We start from the raw sequence: 23,615 nt of genomic DNA on the forward strand, positions 1-23,615 counted from the left end.
ATTGTCAGACATTGTGAATGAGGCGAGGCACTACAGGTGAATATGAGGAGGAACAAGCTCTTTCAACCTAATGACATTTTATAAGTTCAATATACTCACTTGTTTGACATATTATACTTCCTATAATCAGATTAGTGAATATATCATTTAAAATGCATGACTTGTACTTGTGGATGTTTTATTTTAGCATAATACAAGAGTATTTGTAAGAATAGGATTTGTTCATGGGAAATATAATAATCGGGTCTCTAGACAAGAATATCTATATCAGAACAGTGCAGACAGACAGGAAATGCTGGGAAAGACAGAAGGGGAAGTACATGAGTTGAACCACATGGGCATTTACGCCTATGTGGTTCGACTCATGCACCCAACACCCAGGCCACCCAACTCTTCCCCAACTCTATCATAAATCAGCCAGAATACAATTAGCTTAGCTGAGCATAAAGATGCTTAGGGGAAACAGCTTGCCTGGTTCTGTTCAGAGGCAACACAAAACAAAATATCTGTGATTTCAGAGGAGCTACAAGGTGTTACCGTTAAAAATTGAGTTTTTGTCGCAGGGAATGGTTTTGAGTTTCGTTTTTCTTGATACTACACCTCTTCCATGATAGCAAATGGGACACCAAAAACTCAAATTACACATAGTAAATTTCTTTCTCAATAATTTTTTTTTTCATTTGTTAAAAAATGGGGTGAAAGATCCTGATAGACAGCTGAGACTCACTCACGACTGGCCGAGCATGTGTATCGTCAGGAACTCTCTACTGTGGATCTATTCTCAATAGCTACTGCTCAGACTCCAAAAGCTCAAGATGGGGGCATTCATATTGTTTATCAGACCACTTCTTTTATATTTCCACTATAAGAACTAGACAATCATGTGTAGTCTGGTTCAGCCTTGGTGCATGTGCTTTGGAGTTGTACCTGTGGTGCTGTACATTTACCATCCATCCGTGGTAGAAACGTGTCAAGAGAAGATTTAATTATTCAGCAGCCACACATTACAACCTCTGTGGTTCTTAACTTAGGCTCCCACATTAAAAACCAGTCAGCCATGATCTGAGATGGCCCGATCTGCTGCATTAATCATTTCCAACTCCAGCTTATGCTGATTAAAAGATAGCAACTTTTTGTCTCCAAATTATCTCTCTTAAAAAATCAGTACTCTCACCCTCACCAGCATCGTTGCAATTTTTTTTAGTATTCTCTTTCAAGTCCAAAGCCACAGGAAATGAGGAAAATCCATTAGCTTGGTGGTTTTAGCTGTTTTTCTCCCCCCCTCTCTACTCTGTACTTTAGCGTAGTCCTGCCCCGTGGGCCTGCATGACAAGGGCAGAGGAAATGGCCAGGCATTAATGGCCGCTTTGATTACTCTCCTGTCACTAATGCAGCCAACATGAAACACAAGAAGAGGAGAGAGATGACTTCAGCCTCAATCAGAGGCAATCTGATGGCATCTACATGTAGCCAGGCCATACTTACTGTGGCATTTGGAGCACACAAAGGCTCTGGGGGGTTATTTTATTCAGTCACTGCATACCTCCAAGCACACAACTCTCATCCGTATGTCAGGATAATGATTAGTTGCTGGGGAGATTACACAATCTTTGCTCTCATCTCTGTCCTTGATCTGCCGTCTAAGTCAGAGGGCTCGCTGTGCTGCTGTGCGCTGTAGGTTGTTAGTGTTGCTGTTTGGAGCAGTAGAGATGTGTACTGTGAAAGTCCATATGGACGTAAAGGCACATGTAGGTGTGACAGCCAGTGGTACAACTTGCTTTAAAAGCTGGAGAAACTGGAGGTGGAGTAAAATGAATGCACATATTGTGTTGAGTCTGGACAGCAGTTTGTTTTTGTGAAAGTGTGTGCCCAGTTTTGAATGAGTTTCCATGGTGTAGCTATGTGCATACGAAGTAACTGGACGAGACAAGTTTCTGCTAATTCATGTGTCTTCTGTCTCCATAAGGTCTTGTGGAAATAGAATATTTGACTCTGTGGAGAGAGAAGTTCGGTCAAGTTGGTTTTCCAAGGCCAGCTCATTAGGCTATGTGAACCAAACTAGCAACATTACCTTATAACATTATCTTCTTGAATTTCACAATTTGTTGCTTTTATGCGATAGTAGATTGAGTATTTTTTAATTTGGGATTCTTAGTCGGACAAAAAAGGATACAGTATGTCACCTTGAGCTCTACAATACTGTGGTGGGCATTTTTCTATGTTTTATGCGTTGTTACAGGGAAATTTCGTGAAAAATGTCAAAAATCTTGGTGAAGTTGAAGAAAATGAAAGTAATTCCTGGCTCCGCCTCTTTGTCCAAATCAGTGCCAAAATTTGATTTTTTTTGTGTCCAATCCTGCTGACAACCAAACCAACCAACCAATGAACAAGCAAACAGACAGACAGGGTGAAAACATAACCTCCTTGACTGATATAATTGTTGAGAACAAAAACCATGTCACGCACAAATGAAAACCTATTACCATTTTTTTGATTATTGTTCTTTCTTACTTTCGGTTTGGGATGTAATTTATCGGCTGTGGTGCTGCAGCTCTGCCCACCGATGCTAATCGCAGCCAATGAGATTAGCTCTGCCTTTATCAAGGCTCTGGCTTCTTGAAATGTTTGGATAATTACATTTCCAATTTGCCATATGCATGTCCCCAAGCACTGTGGTTTGTCATACAAAACCTGATCATGAGCAGACATGTTATCCGCCCAGTTCAGAGCAGGAGTCGTGCTCAGTGAAGCTATTTGTCTGTCAACTTGAGTCATAAAAGAGCAGCGTGATAATCCATGGTTTTATACTACAAAATTCAGACTGAATTTAAATTCAAAAGGCTTCCTTCCATTCATTTTGTAGATAAAGTAAGTTAAAATTTGATGTGAAAAAATAACTGTCGTATCAGTTCTAAATAATGGCTTCAGTAGAGAAGAACACACTGTCCTCTCCTAATTGAGATGCTGCGATTTGCCGTATTTGCCCACACTTGCAGGAAATCTTCCCAGCACGCAGGGTTGATGAATGGAAACTCAAGAGCAAAACACAAAGCTGTCTTCTAAACAGCAGCAAGCTCACACTTTGTAGGGAGGAAACTGGACTCAGCAAACCTGCTGCGAAGAAACTCTTTCCTGTTGAGTTTGAGTTTAATTTCTTAACCAGCCGACATTTTGTGCAATTGTGTGTTTGAATTCTTATTTTACACTCAAATGATATAATAACATACAAGTTACTGCTTTGCACGTAGAACATTTTAATTTGACTTCTTTCTCTGTGCTTCTCTCTGCTTTGAATTAAAGCACATTCAAGAAACAAATGTTCCTCAAGCAATAAACGCTCTGTAAAAGCATTTTAAATCATTTTAATAACTTAATGACAGAGTTAATAAAGTGAGACAGGACACCAGTGCATTATAAACTATTAAAGCAAACCAGTGTGAGGCTTTCTGCTGCTGTGCATCAGTGCTGAGCGACCCCGTCCAGCTGTTTCCTGACTGCTCAGCCTCAGACGTTACTCTGGTGGAACACACACACTCTTCATGCACATCAAAGATGTGTGTGTGTGTGTGTCTGAAAGCTGGTAGCATTTGTGTGTGTGTATGATTTGAAATTCCACTTTTCCACCTGCTCATTCAGCGTCAAAGTGAAAATAGAGTCGCCTGCAGTTCACATCTCTCTCCATCTCTTTCTTTCTCTCTCTTGCCTGCTCCCCAATCACAGATGTGGATGTGACTCCTGTGGTTGCTCTTACCCCCGTGCCTGGGAGTTCATTTAGTGTCAGCCGCGGCCTTATTGACTGGGAGGCTGCACAATGCCTACAACATATGTCCGCGAGACTGTCGCGCTCCTCTGGAAATGGGCTCTGAACAGAAACATCGCTGCCATTCTCTGCTCCTTTCACTCCCTCCTCATAATTCTATTAGCGCATCCTATTCAGGAACAGCCCGATAAGTCCACGACACAATGAGCAGCGCGATGGAGAGGTTCTTGTGGGGTTTGGAAGGCGCTAGCATGTGTGGGGTTCCATAGAGCCTTGTCTTTGTTCTTGCTAGTGCAGCTTCCAGTGGCGGCTGCTGCTGGTACAGTAAGCTGCAGTCTATCAGCTCGGAGAGCAGCTTGATGAGCTTAGGAAAGGCCTGTGTCTTTTCGGGCTTTCATGCTCTATGTTTGATGCCACAAATGGCACGATATAGCATCCTGTGCATGTGCGTGTTTCTGTCTGTGTTTTTGTCACTAAAATGCATTTGCAGACACATAAATGAGCAAACCTAGTGACATATATGCAAATGCAATAGCAGATTCATATATTTTGCGCACATGCACACTCGGTGACGCACTTAATCACACTGACTCGTCTCCGCTGCCTCAGGGAATATGTGTGTCTGTGTGTTTTTGCTTTTGTGCGTGTTTGCATGTGTGTGAGTGGGACTCTCAAAGGAAGATTAATATGGCCCATGTCTGTCTGCGCTGTGTGTTTGTTCCATTAAGCTGTGTCTAACAGGGAGAGATAATCTGGACTGAACAGTATCTGGCATCAAGATTTTCGGACTTGGTCATCATTACTGCCCAGCCTTCACTCCTCTGATGACAAGTGTCTGCTCTCCTGAGGTTTCCGTGGTTATTCTGAGCGAGGCCTGGTCACTTTATATAAACAGTAAAGAGACCAAAACAAAGATGCAGTGAAGGTTTGAATGATGAATTGAATCTTAGAGGGAAATGAGTAGACGGTTTTCAGGCAGGTTCAGTACAAAGAATAGGATAGTACTCATGTTACTAAAAAACAAACTGCATCGTCACACCATCATTGCAATTCTTGTTGCAGAGTATGAAGAAAGTGTATTTTAAGAACACACTTTTTGCCTCTCATGAGTCCTATTTGTGTTTACTCCTCCCTTGTCCGTTCCTCCTCCTCTCCATGAATTAATCTCGCTTCTCCTCCCCCCACTCTCACCTCTCTCCCCTCTGCATCTCGTCCATCAGGATGTAAGATGGGCCTTCTCTGTAATATCGTCTAATAAATCCACTGCACGCTACGAGAGGAAGAGGGCGGATGAGGGGATTGAGGGGAGTAAGAAGGGAAACTGCGACAAGGTTGAGGGCAGGCATGAATAATGAAAAAGTGCCAGAACTCACGCTGTCCCATCAGGCCCGGCAACACCCGGGCATCCTCCTGTGCTGTTTTGGTAACAGGCAGACGAAGGCTGGAAGGGAGAGGGAGATAGAGGCGGAGAAGAATGGCCCGAGACGTGAGCGGATGAATGTGTGCTACGTGCTCTGAGAGCGAAGGGCAGAAGCTGCTGATAATTAGCAGTAATTGTTCAGTCAGGGAAAAAAGGCCACTTGGCTGGAGTGTGATCTTATGTTTGCGTGTATTTACATTGGAGAGTTTCTCCTGTTCACCCCTGTGTTTATATTCCATTTTACATGAACACAACACATCTATTTTAACTAGTTGTTATTTTCACTTTAGATATCAAGCAAAAATTGTGTAAAAAGATTTTCACACTTTTTTTCATCCCTAAGGTGACATCGTCTCCTGAATATACATGGTTCATTTTAAGTCTGACGTTTAGTAATCAACAAATGTAAGTCCTCTTTGCTGGGAAAATGACTCAGGTGAATTTGTTTTGGCCATTTAATAATCGCCTAATAATTTCATATTTATTTTGTATTATATCTTCACCCATGCAATTCTAACCAAATGTTTGTAGATAGGGAAATATTGTCCTTTGCTGTAATGTGAAAGATATGAAAATGAAACATGCAGATAGGGATGATGGAAATGCTGCTGCCAAGGTAATTGATATCAGTATTTGAATACTGCGTTCTTAATGGGCTGTTTGCTTGGCCTGTGGTAATGCACAAGTGACCTGCAGTATTTTAGCTGAAGCAAGTAAAGACCCACTGCAGGACTCAGTCCACAGAACCATGAAGCTGCTCCACTGCTGCTGCACAAAGAGCTGTTCATGTTTATTCAAAGTTCAGTAAATACTCAATACACAGAACCCTGAACTGGAGAATCAGTTGTTGTTGCCATTGTTGTGAATGTGCTTTTTGTCGATTTTTTTGTTTGGCAAATTACCTAAAAACCGCAAGTAACAGCATTGCCTACGATTTAAACCAAGTCCCTCAGATTTAAATTGATCGCTCAAAGTGGACAAACCTGAAATGAATATGAAGCGACATGGAGCTGTCGAGGACTCGGCCTCCACTACCCGCTTTGTCAGATCCAGGGAGGAAGGTCAAAAGGGAAATGAATATATTAGACCTCAACCACGTTAGTTATAAGGGCAACATTTTTTAATAAAGGTTTTTCACAGACTGAGATCCAGATACACCTCTGACCCATGGAATATTAGATTGGATAAAGTTACACGTCCCTCATATCAAGATGTGTCATCTAAAATAAATTGATTTGCTTCGCGGCAAAAAAAAGAGATGGATTTTAGTCTAAAATATACTGAATGCAGTAAAACAGCATTTAAACATTTTTTTGAAAAAGAGACATTGTCTAGTTCGTCTGATTGCAGCCAAACTACCCAAAATTAACTTTGATAATTTTACACAATAACCAGCTAATGAAGGATTATGATCTTGTGAATGTTTGAATATTCATTTACATTTTAATTGTGGGCTCCATGGACTAAATGAGAAAACATGAAATCTTGTTACCTGACCAACACAGCATCCAGTGAGGGCCTGACACATCTGCACTGTAAATAAAGAGCTGTAAAAGCAGGCTTCCCTCCGCACACTTGACTGCCTTGGGGAATGATAGAGGAAGAAAGAGAGAGAGAGAGCAAAAGAGAAGGCGAAACAGACATAAAGCGAGAGAACGAGCAGCCATGGAAGGTGCTGTAAAAGAACAGCCCTGGATGTAGTTACATGGAGGCCGGGGCCGTAAGCTTTTGTGGCTGCACACTGGAGAGGAAAGCTCAGTGTAGGTGAATGAGCTCTCCGACGATGGAGAAAATTGCAGTTGAGCGTTGAGCAGCAAAGGCCAATTACACACGCTCAGAAACTTAAGAGACAAATTCCTCCATTTTTTAGGATTACACTTTCGACAGCAATGGGAATCCTTCTTCAATTATTCATCTTACAAATGCTCAGCTGTGTCTTACCAAATATATTTAAAAGGAATCATTTACAAAAACACTAATCAAACATCAAGCATCACATATCGTAAACATCTTGTTCCCAGTCATATTTTACTTTTCGCACATTGAATATTTTTTTTTGCAGTGGACCAGACGATGGCTTGCATGTCTTTTTTGATGAATGGGTTATTGCCTTCCATAACTAACCTTTAACCCCGAGGCATCCACCTGCATCTCATTATAGCGAACAATAGCAATCGTTTTTCTAACCCTACCTACGGAGCCGCAGTTACATGGACGAGCTGCTCAATTCCAATTATACTGCAGTGATTGCAATGCCGTCACAAAGGCCTACAAAGGCTGCTCAGTGGTGCACGACCGCAGACACACACTGGAGAGAAACAGCGGCTGGCTATTGTTGATGCAAGGAGAGGCTACATCAATCTTGTCATCAAAAATCAACCTGCTTGTTAGTCTGCGTCTCTGTGTTTGTGTGTGTAAGCTCGGCTGGTCCTGAGTGTGCGGTCGGGTTGTGTGTGTGTGTCTAGAAATGAGATTCACCTTTTGGTCTGAGCGAGGTTTTACTGGACTGTGGGTCGATAGATCAATGTTGAGTGGAAGGCACACACTCAGCAGAGCAAGAATAGCTCTGAAAAGGCCACAGCAATCAGTCTCCGCCAAGCCTGTCCCCTAATCATCCAGTCGAGATTCTCATTCTGAATGGAGGCTATTTTTATGAAATGACACTTGAAGTGCTTCCAATGAAGTCAAATATGCAGCAATTGCACATATGGATAATTGAATATGATGATGCATTTGGTGTCTGTCTTAAATGCTGATTGTTTATTGTGTGTCACTGCTTGATAGTGCAGTGTGACATGCATGTTACCGCAGCAGGTCAGACTCAAAGTCAGTCGAACAGCAATCAGAGACAGAGGGCAGCAGATATAATCTCAGTGCTTGACTTAAACCCAAAGAGAAAGAGCCAAAACCACAGATCGCGAGCTGCCAAAGCCGACTGGCAAATAAATAACCCTGATCACAAATGGCTAGCAGTCGTCCAGCCAGTGGGGCTTCATAATAATATTGTAGCTACTCTCTCTCCCCCATTTGGTCTTTCTGCCTCAGAGCAAATGTTTGTTTAACTAAAGCAAAGCATTACTTACTGCATTTCTTTTTCAAACAGCCGTCTGTATTTGTTATCATCGCAGCTTTAATTCTAGTGGTTTAACTTATGGAGGTTTTGATTGTGTTTATTGTCAGAATTTGTAGAAAAAAACAATAAATCTTATCGAGTTGACTTTGTTTGCAGTATAAGTCATAAATACCACCTCCTCCATGTTAGTGCATGGGACATGGAACAAAATAATAAATGATCATTGGACACGTCAAATTAAGATTTAATGCACTTGTATGTAGTTCTTATCACATTGATGTATGTTGAAATGTACATTTTTCAGGTAAGTTTGGTTTTAATTAGTTTTTTAATGCTACAAAACGGGGTTGACACGGGGTTGTTGAGTGTGTGGCTCTGCAGGATCTCCTCACTGTGGCTCCATCCACACCAAATCTGCAATATGGCACTGTTTGTATCAGAAATATTTTGGCTTCATTTGATCAAAATATAAAAATCTTCAAAACATTTATCACAATACCCATTTAAAATGCTCAATTCAAGTCTCCATACATTGATATTGCACACAGTTGTGTAGCATACATGTAATGCGATTATTCGGTCAATACGTGGCCCTGCATGCAACACTCTCAAGCAGCCTCGTGTGAGCCGACAGACGGTGGCACCACTTCATTGATGTCGTTCATTTGAAAACTGAATGAATGCTGCAGATTAAGCATCATCTTTTATGTTGTATGGTAAAATTCATCATCTCCTCTTCCCACTCAGCAAGAGACGCACACATGTGTAATCCACCTCTTCTTTAGTAATGGAGATTACGAAACAGTTTGGTCGTCCTCTTATATTGGAATTCAACAACGCATGTTTATGCTTCTGTTAGCCTACGAGATTCAGGTTCAATCTTCTGCATGCTTTTATCGTGACTTCATGTTTTATTTCCTGGATTGGTGCATGGAAATTGGATTTCTCCTCCTCATGGGAAACTGAAATATTTGAATTGCTAAGCAGAGACGTTTTCATCTATCCATCTATTTGCATGAATTGCATTTATGTATTTCTTTCATCCTCTTCTTAAACCTTTCTTCCATCGATTTTTGCCGCTTCGCTCTCGACTCTGAAAGCTCCATCCATCCGTCCATCTATCCTTGCCTCATTCTGTCCATCCATTCCAGTCCACATTCAAGACGGAAGAAATGGCATTAGGCATTTTGCAGTGCTTAATTGCATTCTCAAACTCAGCTTTTAATCAAAGCAATTTAATTAACTTGGAGCCCTCCCTGAATTCTTGCTGGCTTTGATGCCTTTGGAACTAAACAAGAAATGATTGGATATTTCCTAGACATATTTCCCAGCACTGGAAGGATGACTCACTGCTTGTTTTCTGGTCCATTCAAATCACAAGAAACATATTGGGGGAAAAAAACAATTCAAGACTTGAATGACTTTTTCGAGCGGGAGATCCAAATATAGAGAGAGATGGAGAGAGGGACCGACAGACAGAGTTAGAAGGGCAGTTTTTTTTCTAGTAAAGAAAGACTTATTGAGACAGAGAGGGAGATAGAGGTGCTGAGATGAGATGTGGTGCGGTATTAGAACATGTACTGTTGGAAAGAGGCATCCTGTTCTGAGATAAGGGGATCGAACTGGCTGTCAGAGGCGGCAGTATATCTGTCTCAGATTATGTTGAGATGATGGCTTCATCTTTATGGCCTGTTTATCTGCACAGGATATTTACAGGATGACATGACAACAGCTGAGGGAGGAGGCCGGACGGAGTATTGTAGCTGCTGGGATGTAACTCTGCACTCTGCCTCCATGTGTGTCTGTGTGTATTTACACACTCCTGCCTCTCCAGGATTAATACAAAGAAAATGACAATGCAAATCCTTGCAGACTTAAACTAATCGTGCACACATTTCACCTTTCGGCCCCTTGTCTCTTGCCATCATCTATAAACCCTCTCAGTGACAATCTAGAACATCCCTCTTCCAGCGTCTCCCTCCTTCTTCTTCATGGTGTCTTGCCACACACTCTAACAGCTGTGTTTTGCTCAGTGATTTTCATTTAGGACTATTCTTTGCTTAAGCACAAGCCTCTTTGAAGTGGCTCCAGATAAATAAAATAGTCTTCTGTGTTCCGAAGGCATTGGCTATTTATTCAGGATGGCGGCATTTACATGGTGCAGGCCTTGAGGACACAGAGGCTGAACTTAAAACAGGATGTAGTTTCTTGAAAGAAAAAACAAATTGATGCATAATTCATTACATTGACATTTTTATTCATACACATTGTGATGTATGTGAATCATGCTTGTGTTTATGAATTGGTCTCAGAGCGAAGCAGTGTTTAACATGAAAGCACAATTGTTTGTCATTTAGATTAGAATCTGGCTGTTAAATGGGTTTTGAACTATTTGTGTGTGTGTGTATGTGTGTGTGTGGTTGTGTGTGTTTTACTCTACTATAATACTTTCATCACTTGCCATTGTGTATATGTTCCTTCCTTGTGTGTTGCCTATGTATGCAGCTTCATGGCTTTCTCCTCTTTATTCTGTGTTCGTCATGATCTGTCCCTTTCTGTGTGTGTGTATCAGTGTGTCAGAGAGAGGGAGAGGGGGAAGGAGAGAGAGAGGGAGAGAGAGAGAGAGAGCTTTGCTGGAAGGAAACAGCTGTCTCTCTGTATGTCAGGCCTGGGATCTGAAGAGCTAGGGGAGTGAAAAGAGGAGGAGGACAAGTACTGCAGTGCCTTGGGAACTATGACAGCCATCACACTTAGAACTAACATAGCCCGAGCCACACGCAGAGTGATGACACACACACACTCACACACACCTGGATGGGAGTGTGAAGGTTACTTTGACAGCCCCTGGGTGTTTGTGGTGAGCTGGTTAAAAATCCTGAGTGAAATTTTTACTACTTGGCTCATTATGCCTGCACACACATGCAGTTTGACCTGATGGGCTTTTGAAAGCAGATGCTGATTAGCTAGATTTGTTTTTCTGTTTTTGTTTAAAATCTTCAGGGTTCTCTTTGGTTTTTCTAATTGTCAGTGCAGAAAAAACAGCCTCAGAAACAACATTCAGTCATCACATGAAGCTCTTAACTAGACCAGAAACTTTTTATAAAGATGGATGACATGACAGCCCCCTCAAAACTGAAGGCAAAGTGTCTCCCCCATGTTAGTGGATGAGTTATGGACTAAACCAATAAGACAAAGTACATGATAAATACAATTTGCTCAAAGATGGTTTCTGCTTAATCTATTCCATCCAGAGTTTCACAATTGATCCTAAGATTACAGTGCTATTTGCCAATGCAGACGTTTTTACTGTCCATGCAGACAATCAGATTTTATAGTTTAGCCCGTACCATCAAGTGTTTTCTCTCTCTCTCTCTCACACAAGATCATGTCTTTCACTCGTTAGTCTGTGTACCTGTCACTTGGAATCTGTTGGGCACAAGAGCAGTTTTTGTATATGTGCAGCCCTGGTACCACCATAGGTTGAATAAGTTCTGGGGGAAACGATACTGATGTATGTCCAAGTGCTTATTTTTTCCACTAACTTTGTTTAAAATAGTTATTTGATATAAAAATGGAGTGAAATGATATGATTGGCAGCTGAGACCAAATGTTGGTATCCGGGGTATTTTAGCTTCATTTTTGGATAGTGGGAGGAAGTGGAGACGCATCATTCATATTTATATACAGTCTTTAATTGAGCCTTTAAATTACTAAAGAAAATAATTTACATTTATATGACAGGTTTTCATATTGTCTTTTAATGTGTCGAGGAGAAACCTCCATTATAGGCTAATTCTTCCCTTTAATAAAAGTATATTCTTCTGTATGTCCTTTCACACACACACACACACACACACACACACACACACACACACACACACTGAAAATGTCATCTCCGTGTACACCTGCTTATACAGTTACAAAATATACCCTGTCACGCATTGCCATTTGCGTGTCAGATCCTCATCGCGGGCATGAGATGACAGCAGAGGGTTACAGCAGTGAACAACCAGTAAACGCTAACACGCATTGTCAGATGCAAACGTGCAGGTACGCTCGCTCTCATATGCTCGTGAAAAGCTTTTTTCCCTCAATTTATCAAATGCCATTGCTCAAAAGGTCAGCCTTCACACACGTTATGCTTGAGATAAAACAATGCACCGCCTCCGCTCATCCCCAGTCTCCCTGTGGTGGTGATGGGGGTGTTTTTCTTTTCTTTTTGACCGCTAGGTGGGATTCGCTATCTTACGCTCTCATGCATTTAAGAATCACCTGCTTCTCCGCAGCTCAACACCACCCTCTTGAGGTTTACCGTAAATGGTCTGTATTTATATCGCGCTTTCCTAGTCTTGAAGGCCACTCAAAGTGCTTTTTATACCATTCACCCATTCACACACACATCCATACAGGGCAGCCCTTTTTTTTCTATGAGGGGCAATTTGAGGTTCAGTATCTTGCCCAAGGGCACTTCGGCATGCAGATGGGACTGGGATCGAACCGCCAACCTTCTGGTTAGAGGACGTTTAAAAATGTCTTTCAAGCTGTTTTCTCTGCGTGTGTATGTGTGCATGTACAGTACAATTTGATACCATGGGTTTGTGTATCTGTGTGTGTGAGCGTACACGCGCTTTGCCGTGCCCGTGGGTTTGACAGATGATGTGTGACAAGTGTGTGGAGTCAGCCCTTTGGTGGGAACCCGCTGGGGCTGGAAAGATGCCCTTGTCCTTTTATATTTTACAGCATATCTTTTTTACTCCTCCGCTCTGCTTCCCCTCCGCTCCGTGGCCACGACCATGGTTATAGGCTTGCGGTGATCGATTGGCAGTTTGACTTTGAAACTACATAAAACATCCTCTCCTCGCTACGCCCAGATGCTCCGTGGCACGGTGACACCCGGGTTATTAACTACCACGTCGGACAAGATATTCCCTCTTATTATAAAGTCAAAGGCAACAACATTTTGACGATGTTTCGTTTCCATAATTCAAATAAAACAGAATTGTGGAGCGAGGTACAAGACCCGTGAGCGAGCACCATTCAAGCATGAGCAGGTTGGACAGCGAAGAACATGAGAAGCAAGAGTAAATAAAACCCACTCTATACTCGAGATTCATTTGTGTGGAAGGAATTCACAGTTAAATGCTTTGTGCATAATGCGGTGCTGTCTTCATAATGAATGACTTGTAGTCACTGAGATGCAACATTGCTGTCTTACAAAAGGGAAACAAGGATTTGTGGTGTGAGCTTCCAGAAATGCTAGAAGGATTTTCTATATCTTAGGCACGATGAGTCAGGAGGAGAGATTTTAGATACAGAGTTGCAAAACGAAGAGGGATCTTGCTCGTGTTTACATGTGTCACAGATAACAAGTTGAACAAGACATTATGCCATATAAATTCTTCTGCTAGTTGCTGTAATTATTGTAAGAAGAGAGAGGTAAAGGTGTAAATTCAGTTCACTCATTAATAGGACTGCTTCTCATGTTAAGACAATAATTTTGTGGGAGAGAGCTTATTAAAATCTGTGAAAACAAAAGTTTTGGCTTGAAGACTAAATTCTAACAAATAAAGTCACAAAACTAGGACATGGAGTTTGCAGGCATTTACCAGACAGTGGAATTCTAATAAAATATGCTAACAAACTGCATTATGGGGATGTAGGATCCAGCATGTTTGAAGGTTTAAAAGCAACCTAAAAGTTTTAATATTTTGGTCTCTGAGGCTTCAATTTGGAGTTCTCTTCTTTAAATCTCACCCTTGCATGCCTCTCAATGATGTGAAAGAGCAGCTCTCCATTTACTGTGAAATGTCAGAATTTACCTATAGAAATCCTGCAAGTGTATCAGCAAACTGCACGCTGCAAACATTTACATCTTTCACTATTCTGTCTGTGATGTCTCTGCTGAACTCTTGCTGCTGCGTAGAAATTTGTGTGTTTCGGTTGCAGACAATCACTGAATGCAAGAAACTGGCCAGACTTTTTTTTTAACAAACAGAAATGTGAAAAGTGTTTTTTTTATTATTTTTTTTGCAGCTCGAGGCAAAAAAACATATTTTTCCGATCTGATGTCAATACCAGGGCAAAAGGAAATGCCTCTTATTTTATTTTCCCTCACTCTCTCCTGCTGCTGATGCAGAGGTCAGCTGTGTGCTGTTTGCACAGGTAGATTTTCCAGATGCACTGCTCTAATTCACATTTATATTCTCACACTGCTGTGTGTTTGCTGCTCACGACCTCTGCTGCCCCAGTGGCTGCTGGGGCCCCTTTGGAGCAGGAAGCAGAGCCAAGAAACTGTCTGGCCACCCAGTGTAAACTATCTGTTTACAGCGGGGGCCAGGGTCACTGTGGGCGCACACGGCCCAGCACATCTCACCTGCAGCCGATGATAAAGGATCTGATGTCGGTGCAGACAGACGGCCACGGTGGCGCCACCGAAGCTCCTTAAAAAATATACAGTTTCTTTCAGTGCTCACAGAACAACATTTGTCAGTTCTGTCTCAGTGATGAGAAAAAGAAAGGTGTGGTTCTCCTGGCAGCTGGCTGCGTGATGTCTACTTATCATTCAGCATAAATCCGCTGTGGATTTGTAAATATTTTAAAAGTTAAGCTCGACCAGGCAGTCCAGAGCGTTAGCTCTTGAGCAACCAACGTCTCTGCCCTCTTCTCTGTTTCCTCTGAGCTTAGTGCACACTGTCTGCTCAAACATTCATAGACCGTGTGGTCGTGCATTTATGAATGTTTCCTCTGCCTCTCGTTGATGGAGCAGCCTCTTCGCAACAACGTGCCTCTAATAGTTTCCTTCATCAGAACATGCTCAGATTCCCAGAACACAGGTGCCGCTGTTGGAGGCCTTACGTAACACAACAGCTGCCTGTTTGTTAGTTCAAAGAACACTAATAGACGTTGACCGTAGTTGGTCCCTGGTTATTCTCCCTGTTTAACAGCAGCACGTTTGTCACATTGATCTCCCTTCCTCTCCTCCCTCACTTCCCTCCTTTTACTCATCCTCTGTCCCGGTCAGGACGTGGGAGGGGGGGCGCCATGCCATGCTCTAAATAACTTTATTGACATTTCAATTGGATGTGGATCACGGTAATTATACAGGCTTCCTGCTTCCTGGCTGGCATTCATTGAGAGGAGAGCATCGGTGCAGCCTCGTCTCGATCAGGCCCACACGCACAGGAACTTCTCTCTCAAACACACGATGCTTCTATTAAAGGGTTTCCACTCATATCATCATTCACTGTTACTTGAAAACACAAAACATGAACCAAACATATTTCACTATGACATGTTTTTTGGATCGTATCAGAACTATATGATAGAATCGTGGACAGAGCAGCTTATTGTGCTGTTTTCCTCATATGTAGACAGCAATGTAGCAGGACTATGTGAAGTATGCTACAGGATTTCTATAAGGCTGAATGACAATGAATCATTGCACCAGTGTTTGCTCGTACTTATCCTTCAAGAAATCTCCATGACTACACTCCTGTAAGTTCAGTGCGGTCATGAAATACTATACTCTACTCAAATATCAGACAATTTGTCTGTACAGTTTTTTTCCTCCTGAGAACAGATTTTCTTTGTTTTAATATAAATTAATATCTTAGGAAGTGCTGGAAATCAAGATGTCAAGGGATGGGTTTCAAAAGAACATCTTAAATCTTTATTTAATAATAGAACATACAGTTTTTGCTTGATGGTGTTTATCTTTTACATCATCCTGCAGGTTTTAACACGATTTGTAGTGAAGCACTATAATCTTAAGGTATTATTCACTCTCTTGCTGAGAATTAAATGAGAAGATACCACTCTTAGTCTTAGTCTCAGTAGCTTACCATAAAGGCTGGAGACAGAGAGAAACAGTTAGCATTTCTCTGCCCTAAGGTAACACATTCTGAAATCTGTTAACCAGCACCTCTAAAACTCAGTGATTAAGACACCATCAATTAACCTCTGTCGTCTGTTCACCGCCTCAGGAGGTAGAGAGGGTTGTCCACTAACCACTAATTTGGTGGTTTGATCCCCAGCACCTCTAGTCTTCTGAAGTTACCTTGGGCAAGAAACTGAGACCTAAATTTCTCATGACAACTGTACCAACAGTGTACGAAAGGTGCATAATAGAAAAAGCCCTGCATATATAAGTGAATGCATGTTTGCTAAAGTCCAAATGTTTTATTTACGGCAAAAGTGCTTTGAGTGGAATAAAACTGGAAAATTGCTCTATAAAAACATTCCGTTTACCATAACCCTTTATAACACCACACGAAAACTGTTTTAATGTTCCATTAATCAAGTCACATATTCATTTTATCATAAATGTATCATTAGCTACCAAAGAAAATTTATCAACATGTTATCTGAAAACACAAAAAAATAAACTCATAGCTCAAAGCTTACTGCTTTCCTGTTTCCTGGCTTTATGCTAAACTAAGCTAAGCTACCAATTGCTTCCATTTGCTTTATATTTGTTTGAAGGAAAATAAAGCTCTGCTTAAATAAGTTGTTTTTAGTGGATTTTCAGTGAACTCCACTTAAATCCTTTCACCTCACTCTCACTTCACTTCCAAAAGTTGAACCCAGCCCATTGTGGCTTTAATGATACATCAATGATTCATCCATCCGAGACTAATTCTTCCGACATCAAATAAATTCAGGCCCCGACTTTGCACGAATATCCCCATCAATAAAACAGTTGTAGTCACTTCATATTCTGACTCAATGATATTGTCCCGTTGGTGTAAATAGACACTGCTCGCCACTTTCAAAGTCAGCGTAAGTTTTCCTTGAAGTGGAGCGATACCTGCGTCCCTGAAGCAAGGCTATATCCAGGAGAGGAGATGCGATACAATCACCAGACAGCGCTCGGCCTTTACTGGCAGAGAGCCGTCATGGCCGCTCAAGAGTGAGGGATGAGCTGGGGCGAGGGGGAGAGAGCGAGGAAAGAGATGGAGAAACATAAAAAGAGGACTATGTTACCTTCACGTACAGTTCGTGTTAAATTGTGATGTTGATCATAGTTGTCGGCAGAGAAAATTGAAGCTAAGGGCCTTTCTGCTGAGCTGATGGTGTATGTAGGATTTTTCTAAAGCAAGCCATAATGGGGCTACAATTTACACAGTGGGTCCGATTACATGTGCAACATCCATACACACTTCCTGATTCAGTAAGGTAAACATTTAAGTCATTCCTTTATACTGTTAGTTCTATAGATTTGAGGAAAGCCCAGTGCCCCCATGGCCCCACCCCTGGGTCCACCCCTGCTGAAAGCAATATTTAAAACTATTTTAATCCAAAATGTATCACCCTTATCATACTGTTCTGCTTACTTTAGTCAAACACGTCTTCCAATTTGTACAAGCGGTAAGCGGCTGTCTGTCACACAGCGAGATTCAGAGAAAGACACAATGCGAGTGATAAAGAGAGGAGGAAATTGAGGAGTTTTCAGCGGATGAGTGTGTTCTGGGCTCCGTGTTGGGTTAGTTAATGACTGGTGCAAATGTCAGCCACACAGCTGTGGAGGCGCAATCAGCCAGCCAGCTGAGGAAGGGATCGGAGGATGGAAAGGAGCGAGAGAAAGAGAAAAGGAGTGAGGCAGACAGATATAAAGTATTAAGGCCGCGGATGCACAGAAGAAAAGCAGAGAAAACAGTTCTGCATGAGGGAAGAGGGAGAAGCAGAGGAGGTGAGATAGAGGACTTTGAGTGAAATAAACAGCAAGAGGCATCCGGAGGGAATAGAGAGAGAGGAGGAGAGACGGAGAAGTTGCCAAGATAGTTTCCATTCTTCTCATCCTCCCTCGCTGTAACAGAAATGGCAGAGGCTGCGGTCCAAATCATTACACACTGCCTTCCTGGAAAGTATTTACTGTTGTCAATAAAAAAAGCAAAGAAGCCAGTGTGGATAAAAGGAAAAATGACTTAAAATATGCAGCTCCTCTGTAGAAACATTGTGAGCTGATGATGGACTGTGCTGCTCCCCTTGTCCCCTTCAAAGACATTTACATATTTGAAATACCCAGCACCTATTTAGGGCGTCTTTTCACCTCCACTTCTTTTGACTTTGTCTTTCTTTTTTTTTTAACCCAGCCGTCCAGTCTGCGCTGCACCGTCCTGGCCCGTGTTCCATCAGCTCTGGAATTTAAGCCTTTAAGAGCCTCTTTTCCCTCCAGTAAGAGCTTTAAGGCAGAATGTGTGTGAAAAGCAGTTTTTTTGGGGTGGGGGTGGGGGGGCAGGATCAGAGCCGGACGGAAATAGGTACAGATCGAGAACAGGAGTGGACGCTTCAGGAGGAGGTCTTTGACCTTGACTCGTCCCCTCTCTGTCTTTGTTGTCCCACAAAACAAGTCAGTCCAGGGCTTTTTCCTGTGAGACAAGGACACTTCACTTTTTCGTGTCCTGGTTATTGCTCACAAATGCTGTTAGAAGTATCAGGTACACAGGTGTAAAGCTGGGCTGCTGTTTGGATGACACTGGAAATGTGAAGATGACCCATTGCGCCAATGTCACTGTGTATATTGTGAGCTGTTTGTTTTCCAGTTTACTACTTCAGGCTTGTTTTATTGTGTTTATTGTATATTTTACACTTTGTCATGTGCCTTGTCTTTTCTGGTTCAACACGACAACAATAACGATTTTTCTATCCTCCACCAAGGACCAACAGTCCCTTAAATTTAATCGAGCTGCATATATTTCACACACTCATGTGGCTGATTTCTTTCATCAAGATCCATGATTTACTCCCTGGGAAACTGGAAAATTTAAAAAACGCGGTGTCTTGCAATGTTAGAGAAAATCATTTCTTACATCAGTTCTCTTATCCTGACGTGCACGGAAATTTAATAGGTTATCCCCTCACACATGCTGCATCCTTCTGTCAAGTTTGGTGTTAATCCGTCCAGTAGTGTTAGTGTAATCCTGTTTACAAACAAACACACAGACGGAGAGGGGTGAAAACATAACCTCTTTGGCAGAGGTAATGAATTCCTGTTAGTGTGAGCTCTGCTGCTGTGCGTTACTTGAAATCAAGACCAATATACCTCAAATTAAATCTGTTTATGATCAAATGATTTGTGGATTAATGGTTGATTCAAAGAAAATAAAGTAACTATTGATATTGAGCTGATTTTTTAAAGTAAAATTGACCGAAAAATGTCTGTTTTCCTCTGCTTTCAATTTGTTCTAATTGAATACATTTGGCTTTTGAGGTGCTAGTCTGAAAAAACGTGTCGTTAGAAGAAATCTGATGTTCTAAAGATTAATAAATCAATTGAGGCATTCATTGGAACATCAATCTATAAGGAGAATGAAAGCAGCTGCTCTATGTCCACATCACTGTGAGGTTAACACTGTTCCTTTAGCATATTGCTGACTGACAGAATCTTGGCTTTGCGCTGTAGTTATATCAAACCTCTAAGCCTTTTTTCCTTTTGTTGCTCACGCAGGCAGACCCGGGAGCAGGAGACGCCGCCAGACTTCTTCTACTTCTCTGACTTTGAGAGACACAACGCTGAGATCGCTGCCTTCCATCTGGACAAGTACGTGAAACCTGTTCTGTGTGTGTGTGTGTGTGTGGGAGTGTGTCCATACGTGTGTGTTTGTAGTATAATTTTAAGGAACTAATGATAGTTTGGCACAGGAAGCTAAATAAAGGTAAACTAAATGAAAAGAGCCATTTCAGTTAAAAAGTAAGATAAAATAAAATAATTATTGAACTAATAATCAATGAAATAAATGAAATAATTAAGTTTACACGAATAATTAGTTGTAATAATCAAATAATTCTTCTTCTCTCCATCCTGGAGGGCCAGTATCCTGCAGGTTTCTCTTCCTCCCTGATTGCAAATGTTCTTCTTTCTGTGTCAGCTCATTAACCTCCCAGGAGGAGCACAGGCCCTGGAGAGCTGAGCAGAGCTTCAGGGCCAGAGCTGAGTACCTGTGTTTTACAGTAAAGCTTTATGATATGTGTCCCCTCCAGTGAAGAAACACCGATACAGGATGTGTGTGCAGGCACAACTGAGAGCAGACCCATTTCTCTTCTTTGCTTCAACGCCGTCAGAGTGCTTGAGATTTTCTGCATGCTTACTTGTAGATTCTCCTCTCCTCTCCTCCGCGGCCATCCTTCAGAAGCTCGTCTCTCTTTCAAATGCAGCGAGCGCTGTGAGCCTGGCCCGTACAGTAGAGGCTGCGAGCTCCGAGAGACCATGAGTCATAGAGAATGAATGCCTCCCTCCCGCAGCTAGCATCTGACTGAACAATGACTGCAGCCTCCTTGCTTAGCTAACTGCCACACTCTCTGACTTCACTGCCTTTACAAGGCTAACACTTTATGGCCGGGCCTGCCCATCCACCCGCCTGCTGGAGAGACTTTAATGGAAAGAGAAAAGCACATGAGGCTCCCTGATCGACGACAGAAAGCAATGAGTCTCAGCAGCGGCGTTGCTGTTAAAGTCAAGGTGACGCCACCGTGGCTCTGTGTAATTGTGAACAGAGGGATTGTGTTGTAGTGTGAATGCTGGTGACATGAGATGATGCTGGGGTCACACACACACACACACACACACACACACACACACACACACAAACACACAAACACACACACACAAAGGGCCCACAGAGGGTAGTGATGTTGAATCTGCTTTCGCTTCAAGCACAATGACACAGTTCAGCAGCAATTGCATTAGCAGCAGCTTTCTATACACCAGTCTGCTACACATCTGGTCATCCTCTGTACACACACATACACACACACACGAAAATGTACTCACACACTCCAGGCATATGTGTGGGTTAAGGCGAAGAGGAGGAAACCAAAGGCATGAAAGGCCCTGTGCCCATTCTAAATATAAGCCAGGCAGGGTTTGCCAAAAGCAGCGCTTTATTTTTTTCCCCCTTATTTTGTCTGTTCTAAATTAGAGCCTGGCTACAGAGCTGCTGGTGCAGAGGCTGAGGCTACACTGCCTCCCAGGGGGCCCACAGACACACACAGGCTCTTTTAAAAGCAGCACTCGATCGCACAGACGTGTGCACAAATACCCACAGAGACACACTGTCTTTTATATAGGCTACACTGCTTTAGGCTTCATTAATTAAATGATTAGAATGAAATGGGAAGTGCACTTGGCTGCATTAGGTAGTCAGCAAATATACAGACAATACAAGGCCCCATATGACTTTCAAATAGTAAATCATATCGCTCCAAATTCATGAGAGCCACTGGGGTCTAATACACTTTTCAGCAGGGTTTGATGCACAGTCTTAGCTGGCCTTTCTGTCCCACTCTGGATATAACAAAAGTTATTACGGCCAGTGTGGGAATAAGGTTTATAAAAGAATCTGAGGCGAGCCGTCCTCCTTCATATGGCAGCAGGCCCAGGCCCAGCAGGCCCGACGCTGCTTTACAGCGCTTCATCCTGCGTCCTTCTCCATGTTTGACAGCGAGGAGGAAAGACACATGACTGTGTGCGTCTGTCTCACTTCACCCGTCGCCACGCTACTCGATGGCATCATTTGTACCACGGGCTCTCGATTAATGGCCACCTTGTTTTCCCCACGTCCTGCTCTCTCTGTTCTCACTCCCCTGCCTCCATCTTTAATCTCAGCCTCTCTTCCTGTGTCTCTCTGCCCTCAGGCCGTGGCCATTAGGTGTTGTCAGGGGCATCAATTTTTAAAGCGGTGGAGCTGATGTTGTAGCTGGATCATATTGACGGCAGGTGGCTACACATGCATAAAATAGGGATGCGGCACGCACACAGGACGACAGCCACGCAATCTTTACTTGGATAAGACGACTTTCCTTCACCTCTTTTTCCCTCCCTCCATCTACATGTACATAAATATTAAATTAATGCAAACACAACATCACGATAGGCTTCAGAAGTGGAACATAGATATATATTCCCAACATGGGGGACATTTATACCATGTAGGACATTAAAGCAGGAACCTATGTGTAGAAGTTAAAAATGTGTCTGGTGTAAAATCACAGCCACATTTAAACCAGCGGGGTAATACCACCATGTGGTGGAGTTGTCATTGCTTGTGTCACAGTGCCCCCTGTTGTCAGTGACAGGGACCCATCTTGGGTGAAATCTAGTTTTCCCACAATAAGCTGTTCAGTACGTCACAAAACTCATTTTAACTTAAGGGAACTTTCAGGGTTAGAGCCAACAATTAAAAAACACAGATGCATTTTTGCCCTCACATGACTCCTGATATTTGTATATCTACTGTGATTATGTTATCAATGTTTAAATACAGTGTTACAAATGTGTTTGCGTCAAACCTCACACGTAACTCATCCCCTGCTCCAGCCACTTTTTTTTTTGTATTTTGGCAACTTTTCATCATTAAAAGAATATCTAGTTAACTATTAGAAAATCCTGTTTGAATTGTACTCATTTACTAAAAGGAAAGGATTTTCACGCAAATTCTAGTTTACTATTCAAGTTTAAAGACTTTTTTTTATTTCTATGCACGTATTCTATTCTGTTTGGTGTAGTTTGATTTCTATAGTTCCAAATCACAACAGGCATTATCTCAAAACACTTCACAGATGTTCAGTTGGAGATGTTACAATGAGATAAACTGCTTTTAAACCTCTGACAGCTCCAGACTGAGAGTAGGAGGAAGTCTGCTCTGTTAGACTGAGAGGAGAGACCGGGGGGGGGGGGGGGGACCAGAGAAAGAGAGAGAGAGACCAGGATCAGCTGTATTCACGCTCTGTCAGCACCGGTTGTATAATAGTGTTTAATAGTGCTGTGATTTACTGTGTATGAGGAGAACAGAGAAGTTCTCTATGTGTCGGGGGAGTTCCTGGAGCAGCCCTGGTCTATATCTATTTGTGATAACAGATATTGATCGTCCGTGAAGATGTAAGTCACACTGAACTAAAACATATGTTAATCATTTCTGATCAGTTCATATTTGGCCGAGATGTGACTCCACAGAGGAGGGGCATTTTGATGCTAATTGCGGCAATTGGTTTCAAGTACCTCACATGAGCTGTGCTGCAGCTCCTCCTGTGACTGCTGGCAGATGTTAGTGCTTCTCCTGCACTCCCCTGGAAGTTTAAAAAAACCTCTGCTCTGCACCGAAGGCCCCTCAGTGTTTGTCTCCGCCCTGCAGGATCCTGGACTTCCGCCGTGTGCCTCCTGTGGCCGGCAGGCTGGTGAACATGACGAAGGAGATCAGAGACGTCACGCGAGACAAGAAACTCTGGAGGACCTTCTTCATCTCACCAGGTAATGATGGCTTTTAGAGTCAAACCCAGAGAGAAGAGAAGAATCCTGAACTGTATTTTTCATACACCCACAGAGCTTCTCAAAATACAACACACATTCAAATCAGTTCTTTTAATTT

At 42.3% G+C, this 23,615-nt stretch overlaps 1 protein-coding gene across 1 annotated transcript in view; it reads left to right on the forward strand.

Annotated features, from left to right (window-relative positions):
* Positions 1-23,615, forward strand: part of fam20cb (FAM20C golgi associated secretory pathway kinase b) — a 51,662-nt gene that overhangs the window by 21,892 nt on the left and 6,155 nt on the right. The window contains exons 4-5 of the mRNA XM_020083565.2: positions 19,700-19,792; positions 23,382-23,497. Coding sequence (XP_019939124.1) covers positions 19,700-19,792; positions 23,382-23,497 — 209 coding nt within the window. The remainder of the gene's footprint in view (positions 1-19,699; positions 19,793-23,381; positions 23,498-23,615) is intronic.

The sequence above is a fragment of the Paralichthys olivaceus genome, chromosome 21 (assembly GCF_024713975.1).
Source record: "Paralichthys olivaceus isolate ysfri-2021 chromosome 21, ASM2471397v2, whole genome shotgun sequence".
NCBI classification, from domain to species: domain Eukaryota; kingdom Metazoa; phylum Chordata; class Actinopteri; order Pleuronectiformes; family Paralichthyidae; genus Paralichthys; species Paralichthys olivaceus.